Source organism: Acromyrmex echinatior, chromosome 4 (assembly GCF_024713525.1).
Source record: "Acromyrmex echinatior isolate Ae372 chromosome 4, ASM2471352v2, whole genome shotgun sequence".
Classification (NCBI taxonomy): Eukaryota; Metazoa; Arthropoda; class Insecta; order Hymenoptera; family Formicidae; genus Acromyrmex; species Acromyrmex echinatior.
Window position 1 is genome coordinate 16,327,846 of NC_141855.1, and position 19,915 is coordinate 16,347,760.

Below are 19,915 nucleotides of genomic sequence, written 5' to 3' on the forward strand. Positions count from 1 at the left end.
CTATACACAAAAGAGAGGAATACATCGCGTATGGTAAAATGTAAGTACAACACACACATGTTTCTCTCATATTTCCACTTCTGTTTTTATTTTGTTAATTTTCTCGTATAATATATACTAACAAAACATTTAATTACAAAACATGGGCATATCTGTGTGTTTTGTGTGTGTGTATGTACGAGTACGTGTCTTGTGATGAAAGCAGCTATGTGTTCTTTTTCTATGCGGTACGCGTACCTTTTCTGGTTAATGTAGATATTACGATTAAACTTCATAAGTTTTCTACGATAAGTAGATGGATTGATAACGACAATTTACACGCAAAAAACGTGTGGCAAATGCCCCCTGTCCGTCCCGTTATCGTCATTCCCCATTCCTTCATTTTTATAATATCGTTCCTCGTTCGTTCATTTAATCGCGAGTCAGGTTTCCATGGTCGGGCCTCATTTACCAAAATTCTTCTCACTCTCTCTCTCTCTACAACCTATATCCGTCATAAATATGCAAACGCAAGAAGGGATAAAAACGCTACTGTAATATGCGATATAATAATATTATCGTACTTCGATATTAGTTATAAATAGTTTTTTAATAATTATTTGTCCAAACACTGAATATTTTACAACAGCCATCGAATCTCAACTATTTGTAACTCTATTTAAACAGTTTGCAACTTTTACACTTTATCATTCATTTTTTTTTCAATTTCACTTTTAATATTATTATGCGTATAGCACATGATCTGATCCAATATCATATCAATAATAGGGATATATCATAAATTTTGTAATTTCCTAAAAAATATTCTCTAAAAAATATGTCGACCTAAAGATTATTATGACTGATAATCACAGACAATTTTTTCAATTTTTCTTTTTCTCTTTCATACCATCGTCGAGTTTGTCAGTAATTGTTATTTATCTTCCCTCTTACTTTTCTTTTAAACAAGTATAATATTTCAAAATTCTACACTTTGTTTAAACGTTAGAATAGTAGGTTTATACACGTCTTAAGAAGCGTTTTATATTTCAATTTTTCTCCCGTTTCCTCTTCTGCTTAAATTGTAATATTTTAATATTCTCAGCTTAATCCTTTTCTCAAGAAGAAAAAAAAAAAAAAATCTAAAGGGCTCAATGAGACCAAATTTCCGATTGTGAAAGATCGCAATTAGCATGACGATGCGCCGAAACCGTCGCGTCGCGAGAACACGGTAATACACACCGCGTGCTCGTCACGTTTCCGCGAAATCACTTAATCACTCGCAATTTTAAACGCAACGCTGAAATGCGACGTCCGTTCGGATTCGAATCGTTCGAACTTCGAAGCGAATCTGTCTGTCGAGAGGTAAAACATGCGTAAAAGTCGGAGAGAAACAATCTACCTATTACATCTATACATTAGTATCATTTTTTTTCCTTTAATTATTGGTAAACTACTTAAACAGTTTATTCATCGTACCGTTTCTTCGGATGTTCGTCATTTTTTTTACACGCAGCGTTACTTTTGAAAGGTGCTGATGGGTGTAGTAAACAAACGGTGCTTAATATGCCCAAATACGAGTGACTTGAGTAGTGATGTATTATGCTTTCTCTTTCTCGTTTTTTGTGTGTGTATAGATTATAATTAATAGCGATAATAATAATAATAATAATAATCATAATCATAGTGAAGGCTGTATGCGTAATACTCTCTAAGGAGGGTCGTACACCCTTTTTACGCAGTTTAAAGAGTAGTTTAAAAAGACACAGAGTATGTTCCAGAAAGCACCTGATAGATATTCGTCCGAATCTCCATCAGGTAAGGATTATTAGCAGACAAGTAAATCTCTCTCTCTTTCTCTCTCTCACACACACACACATACGCTTTTAATCTTCCGCTACAAGCATACGTTTAAACTGTTCCATACTTTTTGCTGAAGTACTCGCGTGGGTACATTACAGAAGTCGTCGATGATACAAATAATGAAAAGGGAACGCTGTACTGAAAAATTTAAATCTATTCGCGAACGTAGAAATAAAATCGGACAATGATGGATAGCTTACAGCTTACAATCATAATATAGAGCAATGTAAAAATCGAGTTACATGGTATGTATGCCTACAGAGAATACACCTTGTAAAGCCCAAATGAATTCTGACCGATTATTCTAGCGTAACAATCAGGAGACTATAATCGAATTAAAGATACACGATTGCTTGTTTGTTAGGAAAAAAAAAAAAAAAGGATTTGATCCTTGTATCCGCGTTAATCAATGTGACTACCATATATGTGCACCGGTCCTAAATCGTTCAGTTTACATTAGTACTTTTTCGTCAACCCTAATACCATATCGTTTATAATCAATAAATATCAATAAAATATCTAACATTGTTATATTTTCAAGTAAGTTACCATCCTTACTAGTCGTATTACTTTTCATGTACAGATTAAAATTAATTATCATTATATTAACAATATTCATCTCCTCGAATATAATAGTCATTAATTATCGATAATTATAATATTAAAAAAAAAAAAAAGATTCACAAAATATCTAAAAGATGGCAATTTCACGTGACCAGAACAGGTTTCCGTTTTCCCGCGATTTTATAACTTTTTACAACTCAGCATATGCGCTTTGTACCAAACCAGGCCGATTAAAATCGCAGCACGTCTGACATTATTCGTGTGCTCAAATAATGCGCTCCTATGTGTGTGCCACCATTTCACCCCTTTATATTATCTCTTTAAATAATTCACGATCAATATTCTTCGTATAACGCATTTCTTATTATTATCAAACACTTCCGCACTGCAACCTTACTATCTCTTACTCTAGGCCATTTTTTCATGAAAAGTGCACTTAACGGTGTCCATGGAGCACCAAAATTTAAGGGACTACCACCTCGGCAGAAATTGATTAATCGCGCTAAAATACGATGTAGTTGTATCGGAGGGCGCCGTGCCATGCGCCGTTGCGGTTGTGTTAGTTTCGAATATAAAATATCATTTGCGTAAATATATATATCTAAATCTATCACCGGGTGAAAGCGTAGGTACATGTAAAAGTAAGGCAAAACTGGACTTCACAGAAGGGTATTGGTACGGAATACATGGTATATATGTATCCGTAAAAATGTAAAATATATATTCCTATAAAAGCATCTCTAATATATTTCCCATTATGGGAAAATATCACAAACGTTCGCCGGAGAAACGTATCCGGAGACGTTTATCCCAAACAATGCATAAATCTTCGTCGATTTGACCGACGAACAAACCGATTTTTCGATTAAAAAAATTCTTTTAAAAAGATTATTTAAAACCGTTAAACGCTTCTATTCAATACTCGTCAAACAAAATGTCGTGTCTCGTATAATTCAGACAATAGAATTCGGATAATAAACTCGATGAATATGATCTTGGCAAGGTGGAAGCACAAATATAGACGCGATATTTAAAAAAATATACAAAAAGGAAAAGAGAGGGCAAATAATATCGAACTCGCGCCATTCATTTTTACATTGAATAAATAGTTCTGGAAAGCAAATATCCTCTAGTCAATGATGCCACGTGAACAATAAAACAAAATCGTATCAATGTCTGCCAAAGTAGGTATACCTTCGAACAATATCCTGCTATAGGAGACTGTTCTCACTTGCCATTCTCTATCTCTCTCCTTAATACCTACATTCCTAACTTAAGTTAAAACTGATTTGCTGTACTTACATCAAAGACGATATATCTAGTCTAACAATTACATATTTTACAAAAACATTTGAAATCTGGCCCTACAGCAGACATGAAATGTCACGAAGTTAGTCATACACTGTACACTAAATTTAAAATTTACAAATCATCTAAATATACAATTATCGCGCATTTTATGCGCATTTTCACGCGCTTGACAAGATCTTTTGTACACTATGTTTACGTTATTTTTATATTGTGATATTTGAAAGAAATGTAAATGACTTTCAGAAAGCTACGATCATTGTCGAAAATCCGCTAGTTTCTCGTAGTACTCTTGCGGCATCATTTTCCATTTTCATCCTTATGATACAAAATGATTTCGTTTAAGGGAAAGAGTTTATTTTCAAATCCGATTTAAAGCATCGAGAGATCCATATCATGCAAGAATTATGCGCTCTCGTATAAGGAGCTCTCGCATTTAGTGTAAAGTGTAAGATAACTTGTACACTTAAGCCTCAACAGTAGATAATACGTAGAGTCTAAAAGTCGTGCGAGAAAGCACAGGCGTGAATAAAATAACACTTTCACAAGTCTGAAGCGCGTTAGTAAAACGCACGACTTTGTCGGATACAAAAGCAGGAGATACTCGAATGGTTTATTGCTATAGGTATATGTGTAAATATACCCCCCGTTAAATCAACTACAGGAACGTAGCTGTCTAAAGTAACATCATCGTAACCGCTGTGCTTCGCGTATTACGTCTGGCCTTCTAATCTTTAAAATGTATAATCTATGTTCTTTTATAGTAATAAAAAGCTGCAATCTCTGAAAATAGTTTGATGATGAGTAAAATGAATAACATTCAATAAAACGAATCCTATTCGAAAGCGCGCGCGCAATTATAGCACATATTTTATTTCTTTGTCTTCGGTCGGCTGCTTAAGATAAGCTGTATATACGCAGTCTCAGTTGAGGTATTTCCGACATTTGCGAGAACCGCAAGTACACGGGATCTTAATATCCTCGAATGGGAATTTGTAGTCATATGTCAACTCCTCTCCTTGAATGATGCGACGAAGAGCAAAAATCAGTATGTGTTTCTTACCTAGTATGTCCACCACTCGCGAGTAGCAATTTGGCTATAACATACATATTTTCGTATAATACATATTTATCAAATATTTCAACGTGATGATTATAACAACATTAACGTAATGTTTAATTATATATATTATATATTACATAATCAAATTATGGAAAGTGCAATTTAAAATAATTAGATTTTTATGTATTTAAAAACATTTATACAAATAAAACAATGTTATTAGTAATAAAAGCTTTTATCAATTTGTAGTATTAGGTAAATTTTTGTTTTAAAAATAAAGAAAAAGAAATCTCCCGTACCTCGCACGAATGATTGATAAATCTAGCTGCATTTCCCTTCATAGTAGCATCAACAACTAGATGATCGTCGATTTTAAACATATAACAGCCTATATTCTTGCTGTCATAATACTTTTCTCTTTTGTCGGTCAAGGAAGATCGAATAACCTAATGATAATCAATAATTTTAATGATTATAACAATAATAATAATAATAATAATAATAGCGATATTAGAGACCCTATATGTAACAGCATTCGCAAAGTGTCACGTGATCAATACAATATATTTCTCTGATTGGCTGGAGTAATTTGTAGTAGCTGTCATATTGAATTTACTATCAACATACTCAACTCCTGTCGACTGCTCTACGAATCTCTGTTATATTACATCGGTCTCTAAGCGATACCGATTACAAGTATCGTGACATAATCTTCCAATATGTGAATATGAATAGTTTGCTACTTACTTCACCGGCGTATTCAATGACCATCTCACCAGGCTCAATATCTCTCAAACAAAACAGTCCTCTACCATGTATATGGGAATAATATACACCAACAGATGCTTTTGATGTTTCCTTAAGTATTCTAAAGCGCATTGCCATAGGCAAATTGGTACTCACGGCTCGCCTGTAACAGTATTCATCACAATGCTTTATTAAATAAATTATTAATAATAGCACTTGTTTATTTTTCATATTACAGATTTTATTTATAGTCTAAAGTATAACTTATACTCGATATATAATGTGTATCAAAAGATGATGTGTGATTATTAAAATAAAAAATGTAAATATATCACATCAATGATATACAAGACCATTAAAATGAAAGCGTTAAAACTCACATTGATAATTAAATATCAGAAATCACATGAATTAATTTACAAGAAACAATTATAAAATAGCATGCAATTTTGTCTTTACGTTGTATAAGCGTGATGGCGAATTTTACCTAGACTCTGTTTCCGATATTGTAATTATATTAGGATGCGGTCTATGCTGCGACGCCAACCAGCTGAACATGTCGTGTACTTTCCTGCCTTTAAAAGGCTCTGCTCGTGCCGCTCCGTTGGCACACGCTGCCGGCAACTCATTTTCCATCTCGTCGGGTTTTGGCGGTTCCAACGTATGGAATTTGGGCTTATACTTGCTGCATCTGTTGACGCCCGGCAATTGTTCGATAAGGTAGATAGCCGCATTATTCTCCAAACCGAGACCCTCGGACAACGGATTGTGAGGCAGAGGAGACAAGTTGTGAGCCTTGCGCGCATTTTGTACCGCCTGATACACCGTCTCCCAAACTTCGGTCATAGACGAGGCAGTATGGGTAAAGCCATCTTGCGACTTGATCTCATACATTAAGATCGGTCCTTTCGAGCAATTGTGCATTTGCGGCGGATTCTGCTGCGGATTGTTTCGCAGCGGTCTGATTGATTTCGTCACTATTCTGGGTTTCTTGACAGCTACGGGCGGCGCTTTTGCCTTAAGTATGTTCACTTTCGCGTCTATAGGTTTCACCTTGTCCTCGAGTTTATTCGCTTTGAGCGTAAACGTTTTAATCGGTAACAGTTGTAATGACGCAATCTGAGGCACCTGTTTTGACGGTAATATTTCCACAGATGTTACTTGTGGTGTCTTTTTGCTCTGAGTGACCGCCTTCATATTGCGCGTGATCTTGTAAGAACCGTCCTGTAACTGTTTCTGCAACACTATCTTCAACGATGTGTTTTGTAGCTTCTCCTTATCAAGTTCCAGTTTGAGATTCTCCTTTACCTTCTCTATAGTTTCTGTATTTAATTTGATATTGTCACTGATATTGCTGAGTGCGGTTTCAGGTTTTTTTATTTGCACGATCTGCTCGATGATTTCCTTCTTTGACTCTACAATTTCCGGTTCGGCTGGCTTGATCACCGGTTTCGTCGGCTCTTCAATCGCCAAATCATCTTTCTTTGCTGGATCCTGTTTAAGCGTCACCGCCTGCATTGGTAGCACTCTGTTCATCGGTCTACTGGTCGGCATGTTATTCGTCGGCATCGTAATTTTATTTTGCATAGAGTTGGAATTAGAGACGACGATTGGGCTGTTATTGTTGATGCATGTGTTCACCGAGTTCGGATTCAACACGGTACCGCTAGTGTAGCTCTTATGTACGCTATTTACATCGTGATTTGACTTATGATTTAAAACTAGATTCCGTTGCGTAACATAATGATTCGATAGAGGTGGTATCTTAGATGATGATATGCTAGACTTGATCATGCTAGTGTTCTCCGATACATGTTTCGAATCGAAGTATGGTCGCACACTGTTATTCATTGGTTGCTCCGCGCCGAACAACGGCTCAGTAATCTTCCAAGCGGCTCCATGATTCGCCTGAATCAGATGTGTGATTGGACTGGGTCTCACAGCGACACGAGGTATCGTTGGCATTGCATGAGGTGGTAGAGCCGATGATGGCGGCGATGGTAGCGGCGATGGAGGTGTTGATGGCGGTGGTGGTGGCGGTGGCGGTGGCGGTGGCGGTGGTGGCGGTGGCGGTGGTGGTGGTGGTGGTGGTGGTGATGGTGGTGATGATGATGGTGGTGGTGGCGGTGGTGGTGGTGATGATGGTGGTGGCGGCGGCGGCGGTGGTGGCGGTGGCGGTGGTGGTGGCGGTGGCGGTGGCGGTGGTGGTGGCGCCGACGATGATAGCTTTGGCGTTATCACGCTTATCGACGTCGCGTTCGATGAGCACACATCTGCCACTTGAATCGATGCCATTGGATGCTCTATGGTCGCATTTTGACACGGTACCGGTGTCACGACGTTACACGCGATGCCACCATAAGCTCGTTCCGGAGGTGTAGCGGAAATGTTGATTTGTGGTGGCGTTACAATTGGATCCACTGCTAGCGTTGATGCTGATATTGATATTGGTGCTGGTATTGATACTGGTGTCGGTATTGAGACTGGTGTTGGTATTGATACTGGTGTCGGTATTGACATTGGTGTCGGTAATGACACTGGTGTCGATATTGACACTGGTGTTGGTATTGACACTGGTGTAGGTATTGATGCCGATGCTGGCATCGGTGCCGCTGCCAATGTTGGTGCTGGTGATGGTACTGGAGCTGCTGCTGATGGTAGTGGCGGCGCCGATTGGTTCACCACCACGTAAGGCACTCCGGAAATGTTGGACATGCCACTTACATTCTGCATACTCGCTATGTTAGGTACACCAGTTATGTTGGGCATACCAGATATGTTCGGCATGCTCGATACATTTTGCATCGTTGTTACAGTAGGTACGCCCGGCATAGCTTGTACATCCACGATAGGCTCCATCAACTTAGACGCTTGAAATACCTGTGTTGTTGTTTGGTAACTACTGGCCAATACTTGTGGCACTGTGCCCGCCATGAATTGGCTAGACGACATCACGGTATTGCTAACGATTGTCTCCAGACCATAGTACATCGGTTGATTCGATACGAACATACCGCCGGTTGGATCAGTGAACATTTCCAGAGTAGGCGTAGAACTCAATAGCAGTTGCTCCGATGATATAACGCCACATTGAATTGCATTGGGTTGTTGTTGTATGATGGTACCTAATACAGTAGGCTGTGTCTGCGCAATCTGCACGCTCGGCAATATCGATATACCACCGTTTTGTAACAGCAGATTGTCGGTGGACGGTGCTTGTATATAGGTGCCTGGCACCAAAGAATTTGCGGCGATCAGCTGCGGCTTGAAACCAGTCTCTTGCCCGTCACCTATCGTCGTGATGTATTGTAAATTTTGACCGGATTGTTGCTGCAGGGCTTCCACATAAGCAGATACAATTCCTGGTGACGCCACTTGCTGAAGGATCACTGTGGGCGGTCTCGGAGTGGTCTGATGTAATTGGATTACCGGTGGACCGTTCGATATTGCTGTTGGTTGAAATTTGACATTGTGCGCGACATTTTGCGGCGACTGCATTACGTTTTTTAAAACATGCTGCTGCGGCTTGATGTTCTTGGTCTTAGGCTTGGCTACCCGTAAATTCTTCTTGGAAGAGGTCCGGGTGATCTGTGCGTTCGTCTGCATAGACTCGTGCGCGGTTTGTACGCCCATGGACGAAAAACTGGGCGACATTTCCGGACTTGGGACGGTCTGCGAGCTCGTGCTGTCCGGCGAACTCATCGGTGTATTCACGATACCATGCGCCGTAACGTTAGAGTCGCTGGAGATGGACGGCGAATCTGTGATTTCCGTTATCTGCACTGTGCTTTCCTGAGGAGGTAATACTGCTGGGTTCGGCAGAGTGGTGGTTCTACGAGTGTATTGAGTCTGTACGATCACGTCGTTGGACGTTAATACTGTCTGGTGTACGGTCTCGACGGTGGCATGTGTCGCATGAATTTGTGGCGTGATGATTGCTTGGGCGATCGGTTCAATCTGGATACTCGGATGAGGCGACGCCACGGATGCTTCGATAGGTGACGTCGCTTGAATATCCGAGTAATCGGTCGTTAGAGTGTGGCCCTCGGACGGTGAAAGCGTGATGAATTGCGATGACACCGAACCCATGTTTGGGGAAAACCCCGACTCTGGCGACGCCAGCTTGTTGTCCATGGTCTCCGAATCGCTATCACTGGTGATCATAGTATCGCAGTTGTCCAGATGACGATTATAACTCTCCTCGTTGCGATACGTGAGGCCACATCTCTTGCAAGTGACATCGATATCCTCGAACGGTGACGATTCGTATGAGGCATGAAGTAATCTTTCATGCGTCATCATGTGTTGCGACGAGACGCACTCGTCGTCGCTCGAAATATCGCCTGCACCATCGACCTGTGGGATCTGCAGATTCATTTTGAGATTCTTCTCCTTGAACAAGACTTCCGCTTTGTGCGAGGTACACCTAATGGTTGGTGCAGTTATGAAGTTGCTATTGCCACTTTTTATTTTTTTATCACAGTTACTTGACACGTGTGATCTAATGAAACCAAAGATACGCTTTGAATGTAAAAGATTTGAAGGCCGCGCGTACAAGCCAAGTTCCATTTCTAAGCTTGACTCGCTCGCGTCAGACGAATGCTCGTCGTTAATGCCGTCTAATTGCGGGATCGATAATGATTCGGACGTTTGAAGATTCGCGTTTTTCTCCTCGGCATTGTATTCTGGTGAACTGCACTCGCTGGCACTATTAGCGTCAACCGACCCGTCGACCTGCACTATTCGCGGTTGCTGCTGTCTCGGATGCCAGAGCAGCCTTTTGTGTTCCTTTACGTCGTCCCTAGCTGGCAACACGCGGCGATTTAATCCAGCAGAGTCCTCAATACAGTACTTCAATTCGCGCACGGAATCGGATAGTATGTTAGGCGTGTTTCCTCTTCCCACAGTGACCATAATACTCTCGGGGATTCTCAATTCATGAAACATCGACGTACGTTCGTTTTGCGCATCAAGAACAATAAGACCGGTTTCGCTGGACTTGGTACTGGATGGATTTCGAGGCAACTTTCGTCTTTTTAAATTAGAACCGTAAGTGTTGTCTAGCTTGCAGCTCCATGTGAGGCTACAGGAACGCTGATGATGCCTCTGACCGCCGACGATCAGCGGATTGTTCGACATCACCTCAGATTTGGATCGTTTTAGTTCTCTACCGCCGCGTTTCTGGCTTTTTGAATTAAATAAGTCGTCCATGAGGTCCTGCATCGCAGTCTTTGTTTCCAATCGTACCCAGAGATCATTGTGCGCTCCTAATTCCAACAGAGACGAATCTATTTTGGAGATCTTACTTTCCGACGGTTTTATCGTCTCTTCGACTTCTGATGACAACATATCATCCTTAAATAAATCCGTGCTGAAAGAGCCATCATTCTTTAAATCCATGGCTAAAAAATCCTCGTATGACATCTTTGGAAAAATGTCTTGCATAGAAATTCCATCTAACAGGTCGTGTGGCAAATCCTCAAATATAGCCTCCTTCAATTCCGGCGGTAAAAGATCTGTATTGTTCTGCTCCGCTAAATTCTCATCAACTTCTTTGTTGCACACGAAATCGATGAGCGCATCTAGAGTTTGTTTGATGGCCAAATAGTCTGTCGGTACTTCATCTTTTTCCTGCTCCTTGCTATGATCGATGGTGATGTTATTCTCCATGTCGGACGAGACGTCCGGCATATGTACCTGCACATAAGTTCTAATGTAATATCTCACGATCTTGTAAGGATTCACTGTGGACCAGTAAAGTCTTGAACATTTGTAATCGCATGGTATTATCTTCTCAGCCGTATCAGAGAATTCCGGAATGACGGTGCCCAAACAGTCGACCATTAAAGAACCTATCATTAACTTAACTTTGTTGGGTTCGGCAAATTTCTTTTTCTTACGATCCAACTCTACATACACCGGTCGTTTCAAACTAAACTCGTTCTCGTTCTGTAGAGACTTATAGACGTGACTTGTATTCGAATGTGAGATGCAAAATACAGTTTTGTCGTCGTTGAAAGCGAGTCCGATATTCCTCGCGCATGGAAAATGAAAAGTATTGCTGCAATTCTTCGCGCAACATCCGATGCTCGCGCCCTTCTTACCGCACTCGGAGCAGCGAATCAAACGACCCCTCGAAATGGCACTATGAACATTCTGCAGTGAGCCATCAATTTCCTCAAACACCTCGTTTGACCATAGCGCGCAATTCGCGTGTACCCATTCATTCTGGCCACAATACAATAATCTTCCCTCTTTTGTCTCGTGCCCATCGCCCAAACCCTTGCATAAACAACACGATCTGCTGTCCTCGACGTGAATATTATATAGATTCGCCGTTTTTGCTGCGATTGCTTTCGGTGCTTTCATCACTTCCTCCTTCCACGCCTCCAGAATAGGATCGTCAAACTTTGTTGTCAGAGCAATGTCTTCGCCAACGTCTTTAATAGGCGTTAACGTATCATCGTTATTGTCGCTGCTCTTAAAATTCTTCGGAGTAAACCATGGAAAAACCTCTTGTAGAATATCGTGATACGTTTCTATCAGATCTTTTGAACCGACACGGTTGATTACATGCATCATATCACAATGAAATTGTAATAACGATTTGTACTCGTTACTGTTTACCTTACGTTTCACAGACATTAAAGTGGGCGAGGGCCTTGCGATGATTTGCTGCTCGGAACAGTGGCATTCTGTGATATCGGTTGAAGAAACTAATGAATCTTGATTTGTCAAGTCTTTTCTCTCGTTATCTTGAGAGTCCTTCGGAACGCAGTTTTTCACCCTAACCGAGCATTCTTTTAGATGGAATTTTTGTCGTAGTCGTCGCAGACCTTTTCTAATGGAACTATCTATTGAATGTTCTTCTAAATCAGGCTTATTCCCATCCTTGTAATTGGCACCCGAACTCGAGTCGATATCTATGGACTTGTCACCATTACACTCTTCCGATTCTTCATTTTCTTTCGTACAGTTCGTTTCGTTTTTATCTTCTTCAGGAAACTCAAGTTTTCTCACACTCAAAACGGGCCTGCAAAGGCACTCCTTTCTAGGACTCCACTTGAGAGCCGTGCAAATCTTGCGGTTTTTACTTAGAGATTTTATCACCCCGATGAAACCCGCCTTCAATTCCGCTTCTATGGCATTCCTCCAGATAGAGGAACTCGAATTGGAAGAGCATTGGCTACACGTAAATTCGATCGAATCGGGCAGGTAACTAAGTATCTGGTAACGCTCATCGGAAAGGCCTTCACAACGGGCATGTACCCAGCAGGAACACTCGCTACATTCCATCATCTAAAAGAACATGTGTGATCATAATATATAAGTAAATATGAAACAAATTTTGCGATTGTGAACTTATTTTATATCAAGATTACATGTACATACTCACCTTTGTGTCAAAATCGTTCTCGTTGTAACATCTCTGACACAAAGGACAATAGTTTCCTTGTTGTCTTAACTTAAAGCACATAGAGCAGAGAGGTAAGTTACCAACGTGAACGTTGACGCCCTCGCTACCACAGCTTTTACATTTAATACAGCTCTGACAAACATAAGGTCGATCGGGACTGTACAATCTGGAGCTAACACCGGACTTAGACAAACATGAATGATGAAACGACTGACGACAACGAATGCAGGATAATTTCGGACCGGATCTGAGATGGCAGGACTGACATATCGTACACCGGGGACAACACCAGTTTGGCTGTGCACAAGCATTCCATTCACTGGGTTCCAAACAGAAGGCATGGTACGGCTCGCAACAGCATTGACAGTGGATCAGCTGTAAAGAAGGATCATTATGTTGATAACGAGTTCTCGAAAAGAAGGCGTGTTACTATTACATGTTCATTCGCTATCCTTCTATAACCTGTATTTCATACGTTACTTACCGGCTCTTTACCAGCGCTCCCGCACAGATAGCAAATAGCAGGTATATGAAATAGCTCAGAACCGATAAGAGCGAAACCCTTAGCTCCGACCTCAGAAGGATCGTATTGCTCCCAGAAATCTATGGAAACTGTATATACAGTATCCACAACTGCCTTAGACACCTACAATAAATATATTATTCACATCACTTTACTTTCTATCTTACTTCACATTAACATTCACTAAATTTTACATTAACTATAAAAAATTTAAGATTGTAGCAAGTTTTATAAACGGAATACTAACTTACTAACCTACAGTATACAAAAAAGCAACTTATAGATGTCGTACAAGAAAAATAGAACCTCTCATCCATATGTCAAAATAAATATTGATATGGCTATACTTAGATCATTCATTTCTTTTCGATTATGCTTGAAAGATATCTTACCACTGGAAAATGCGTTGATACACTCTGTTGCGGTTTTCCTCTTCTTGAATGAGACTGTTGTGTCGTGTTAACGTTAAGATTTAAATTATTATCTTCATTATGCTTTTGTATTTCCTTTTCTTTTATATCATCTCTCTTTTCTATTCTCTCATTTTCTTTCACTGTCTTTGGAATGTTTTTACCATGTTCGTTGTCTTCTTTCGCGTCTATAGTAGGAAAAGTTGCAATGGGTTGCCCAAGTGCGACACTGGCGCTTCGACAAACATGCTTAACTCTCGGCCCTTTCAATTCAAGTCTCTGTCTAAGAGGTTGCGACTGTTGGCTGCCAGACGAAGAAGCGATCACTGGATTTTTAATTTTCTTTCTTACTTTAATCCTGTTATTTTTCCTTCGTTTCTTATTAGGCGATATATTCATCGAAGAATCAACTGTAATAAAACACATCATAAGTACAAATAAACGCGATTTCAAAAAAAACATTTATAAAATAATTTGTCTTACACTTATCTATTTTTGTATAGAGAAAACCTCCTGTACCCTGATAACTCGTCTTATGTCCCATTTCAAAATTTCTCCAACTCATAGCAGACTTAAATAAATTTCTTTCCGAGCTATCTTCCGCGGGCCAACTGAGTTTAGACGAGCACAACTTTTGTCCTTGACCATCCTCATCTTGACCAAGTGGCAGAGAAATACTTAAAGGGTCTCTCATTAATGGCGGTAACAATGCGTTTAAGCCTGTTCTCAAAGGAGGTGGAATGTTATAACAGTTCAAACACATTTTCAACCAACACGCCGGGCATCTAGCTTTATAAACGCATCTCATGAGATTCCATTGTTGACTCCTCACAACAGGTGGGACTAAACACAAACCGTCCCCTTTATGACACTGAAGAATGGGAAGAACATTGTTTGAGGATTTAGCACAAGCCTGACGTTTGATCATTTTGCTTATAAACTTTCGGCAAGATTCGCAACTGTGAATACCAAATTTGCGTGCCTGTTTCACGAATCGATAAAATCGCACTGCTCCGCAAACACCACATTTTATAGTACCTGTTAATCCTAAAACGAAAAATAATGAATAATATTTAAAAATAGGATAGTTTTACGTGTTAAAAGTATATGTATAACAAATAGATACAAAATTGCCACAAAGTGTAAAATATCTAACCTAAATTAGTGCTTCCTCCCATAGTGTTACTGGTACTCGTTGTTGAAAATGGTCCTTCTGTTCCAGCTAGACACTTATTGTCCAACTTTAATCTTGCTTTCCTTAATATAACTTTTCCACCATTGAGTTTCATTCCGCTGAAATCCGATGGCTCGCCTTCCGAGTGATTGTTGTGCTCGCTTTCATTTTCAGATAAATTGTTTTCCGTCTCAAAATTGTTCAATGTATTAACTGCAGTCTTATTACCATGTCCAAGGTGATTCTCAGTTTCTGCACAGCCACCTTCTGTCAATCTTGCACCACTGTTAAAGCTTACCTGATTATTACTTAAATCGCTTGCTATTTCATTTTGAGTTCCTGATCTCGTCTGAACTCTGGAAGACTCGAAGTGTGGAACATTGGAATCGGGAAGAACTTTTGTAGGAATAGAAATCTGTTTCTGATTTCTGGAAATTGTTGATTTCACAGTTTGTGTCATCCTGCTCGAGTTTTGTGAGCATTCTTGATTACTATTAGAATTGTCAGATGTGCTGTTTGATACTTTATTCTTACACGATGTAGTATGAGATTTCTTTACTTCTCTATGAGCTGATTTTGATATTTGTGCGTTTTGTACAGAATTCGCTGATTTCTCTATATTTTTTACTGATTGAGTTATAATCTCGGCATTGGAGTCTACACTTTGAATCACCCTTTTTGGCTTGCTTCTTGCTTCTTTAAATTTTTTACACAATTTACTAACAGTATCCTCTTTCAATTTTGATTCCAAGTTGCTAAGTTTATCTGGATTTAATTTAGTCTTTTTTACATGTACACCAATTTCATTCTCACTATACTCCGTAGTAGAAATTTGTTCCAATTCCTCGATAAATCTTTTATTTGGTTTTATAACTCTTGACGAATGCACGCTGCGAACGGGTAAAACAAATTTTCTCACTGTGCTAGGCTTCTCTCCTGATTGCACTACCAAATTACGTGTATTATTTCCAGATTTCGCCCTTTGAAGCAATCTTTTTGCAGTACTGTTGCGTAACTGTCTGGTTCTTTGATGCTGATCTAAGATGTTGTTCACTGATTTTAACACCGGGTTTTTCAAATAATTCGAAAATTTAATGTTTTTACAATTCTTACGACTTTTTGCTCGGTGAATCTTTGAATGCTTAGTATTTGGATTTGTAACTGGTTGTAACCGGGTGACGTCTTTAACTGGTTTTGGATTGGTAAACTTTTCCGTGCTATTTTCGATGTCTGTAGGAGAATTTTTAACATCATCCTTCTTCGTGCTAGACTGTGGTGCAAGATTTTCGACTGTGACAGATGGCAATTTATCACTTGTCTTCTCTGCATCATGTTGCTGAGTTTTTATATAAGATGCAGAAAGATTAGCCTCTTTAGTGCTAAATCCGTGAAATGGTGGATGTTCCTAAAGAAAAATCACCTAGATGAGTATTAGAAATAATAAATTATTCGACAATGATAATTTATCATAGTATAATTATATCTAAGTATGTATATTTTGTATATGCATGTATGTATGTACATATGTATGTTGTACAGTGAACAAACACAAATTGTCAAACCATGAAAGTAAACAAATGACTAATAAAGTAGATTTACTTTGTCTACACGGCAATCTGCCTTCTGCAAAGTTTTATTCGTAATAAAAAAAAAACTGACAATCCTACATTCTTCTCAGCTGATAAGAAGTTACGGAGCAAGAATTGCAGAAGGCATATCTCACTGACATACTCCGTACCAAAAGCAGCTAGGATAAAATGTATAGAAATGAGTATAGCTCGATCGACATACGGAAGGGGAGGCAATGGTAAATTGAGAAACGAATCATTGAACGGCAAGTAAAGGCCGCAAAGCGAACGCGTCGCGCACCTGCCGTTGGACAATCACTTATCACCGCGGTTGATCACCGCCGATAGGTTAACCCGCGCGCTACGCCGCGCCAAAGTTCGTCGTCGGCCTGTGTATCGCAAGTGTGTCCACCGAGTGCGTGTCCTCGTGACGCTTGCCGGAGCCGGACAATACGCGCGACTTGCGAGCGGCGAGACGCGGTGCGACGCGCGACGCGACGCTCGTCGATCTCACGCGACCTCGGCCTCGCCGAGCAACACGGCGGCGACATGGTAGCGGCTACGAAAACGACGGCAACGGTGGACGATGACGGTACGGTGACGCCGATGACGAAAACGACGGCGACGGCGACGGCGACGGTGACGGCGACAACGGATAGCAACGGCGAACGCCTCAACGCGACGACCTTTTTCCCCCTCACCTTCTCGTTGTCGCCGAATGTTTCGTTGAACAGGGAAAGTCCGTAGTAGATGTTTTCGGCGACAGTTACCGGATCGTTCTGCGCTGCCTCAGGCTGGCCCAGCACCTTGATCCGTTTCCTGGTGGCCGTCTTCGGCGGCTTCCCGGGAAACTTGGACCTTCCCATGTTCACCTGTTTTCAACGACGGACCTCAACCTCGCAGCGAAATTCCGCTTCCATTTTACTCGCGATTTGTGCCCACGGCCGAGAGGCGCACCGACTCTCTCGCGTACACTACTATACACCAACGTATGCTTTCCGATATACCGTCATATACGCGCGCGCGCGCACGCGCACACACACATACATACACAGCAAAGTACGCACTGTTAGTATCACTAGTACTCCGCTATACTCTCTGCTACGCGCATGAGCACGGCCACCGCAGCCGCCGTGTTGCTCTCTCGCTCACAGTCTCTCGCGGCCCGCTGGCTCTTCGGCCGACATCGGCCCTCGTCGGACGCGCTCGGACGTGGCCACAAAATACGCGCGTACTTGTCAAACAGAGAACCTGGACTACCAAGGCGGAATACGCCGTGTTGAAATACGATTGCCAGGCTGCCACCGTGCCGTTCGTCGCTGGTCGTTGGTCGCGCCGTCACGCTCTTTCTCGCTTTATGACAAATCCTTTAATAGTCGGACCGCAACGTTTCGCTCGTCCAAAATTTACACAGTTTCCTATTAACGCTTCAGTTTGCAATTTAATGTTCGCCGACTGCTTATAAATGATCTCTACGTTTGTCCGTGTCAATGGAAACGCGGCAAATGGCGTAAGGTATATTTCTCTTCTGCAACTGCAACTTTGAAAATTAAATTCATTTTGAGAAATATTCATAAAATTACATCATATTTTTAAATTGATATCTATCTGGTCGTATATACTTGAAATCATGGCATGCGATATTATTATTATGCAATATTATTATTATTAATATTATTGTTAGAATATTCCGATTTTAACATATTTATTTTTAATTGTATTGTTTCTTTACGGATCACATCTCGCGTGAATATTTGGCGACAAGAAAAAAGCAGTAAGGACGGTACGCAAGGAACGACGCACTCGAATGAGGGAGGGTCACGTGACTGCTAGTGAACATCGAGCATTGAAAAGCGCGACTAGTTTGAACGCGCTCAACGTTCACATTTCGCGCGTTAACGCTTATTTTGATGAATATTTTATTCATGAGTTATTGCCTGTCAATAACTTGCCGACTTGAATATCGATTTTATAATCGTTTCCCTTGGATAAATCAAAGAACGCACAGGATGGAGAATAATAACTCAAGGTATTATTAAACGGAACAATTCGCGCTTGTTGAGCGTGATCTTAAATTTGTTTATTAAGATCGCGACTTATATCGTAATTATCATAATAATACATAAAAATATCCGCCTATTTTCACCTTTCGCATATGCAATTACGAAAGTAACTTCTAACACGCACAACCATACTTCACGCAACGTTCGGTGCACTGAGACCAATTACGCCTTACTTCGTGCATAGTTCATTAAGTTACTTTCGTACGTGCTCTATTAAGAGGTTAACGTACGAAAAGTACTAAAACAATTGCTCAGGAAAAATACATCGCGAGATAACAAAGATTGCAAATATACACATAGAAAAGTATATGTACTACACAAGTATGTAAATAATAATTACTTGTTTCAAATATTTCAAAAATTCATAAAACCTCGGATCTATACTGAAGGGAAACGAAATAGTTCTGGCAACTATAAATTTGGCAATTTTTGCAATTGAAATACCTGTACTAGTTTTACAAAGTAATAGAAAGTAGTGCTGAATGTTATAAAAATATAATCACGGTAACAAATTATATCCACTATTAATTGAAACAGTGATTCAACTACATTGAGTAGTTACTTGGACTTCATGCACATAGATATAATTACATTTTTCTAGTTTAGACAAAAACTTTTTTTTAATAAATATTTTCTATATCATGTAACTAATTAATCATTGTTGAGATAACTTTAAGGAATATATTGAAAACCTTTCCTCTAAAGTCGCTCAGCACGAACAGTATGCGACTTTAGAAAAAGAAGATTGTCACCAAAGGGACGTAGCGAAGTTCAGTTTCTCTCATAAAGGAAACCACAATAAAAACGTAGGATTGGTTTCGAATTTGAAAGACAAAAATGAATAAGAAATGCACACACAAATTTGTAACTATATATTATAAAACTTTAATAAGAACAATAAGTAAATTTAAAAAATATAATATTAACTATTTATAATTGATTATTTGGTTAATGTTACTATATTTTCTTAGCTCACTTAATCTAGTATTTTTAATAGAATTTAATAATATGTATAATATAGTTGAGATGCTATTTCACTACAAATTTATAGTTATTGATACTTTTTTCTCTAAGTGTATCATAAGTACATCACAAGTATCAAATTTATTTAAAGTATATTTTAAAAATCCTAGTAAGCTTAAGTGAAGCACTTCAGTGAAGATTAAATTAAATTAAACAAATTAATTCAATTTACTTACTATATAATGTCACTTCTTCGATCAATTTTATAATGAA

At 39.7% G+C, this 19,915-nt stretch overlaps 1 protein-coding gene across 2 annotated transcripts; it reads right to left on the minus strand.

The window, feature by feature from the left end:
• Positions 1–60: 60 nt before the first annotated feature.
• On the minus strand, positions 61–18,250 carry trx (histone lysine N-methyltransferase trithorax). Of its 2 annotated transcripts, none has more exons than XM_087405074.1 (10): positions 17,387–18,250; positions 15,031–16,453; positions 14,358–14,921; positions 13,857–14,284; positions 13,426–13,587; positions 12,921–13,316; positions 6,012–12,823; positions 5,525–5,687; positions 5,077–5,223; positions 61–4,811 (listed from the first exon to the last, which is right to left on the minus strand). In XM_087405074.1, the coding sequence occupies exons 1-10, from the start codon at positions 17,480–17,482 to the stop codon at positions 4,638–4,640; spliced, it is 10,365 nt and encodes a 3,454-aa protein (XP_087261200.1). In that variant the 5' UTR covers positions 17,483–18,250; the 3' UTR covers positions 61–4,637. The 2 variants fall into 2 exon arrangements, with proteins under 2 accessions (XP_087261200.1, XP_087261199.1); XM_087405073.1 differs by having other exon boundaries at positions 17,318–18,247.
• Positions 18,251–19,915: the final 1,665 nt, after the last annotated feature.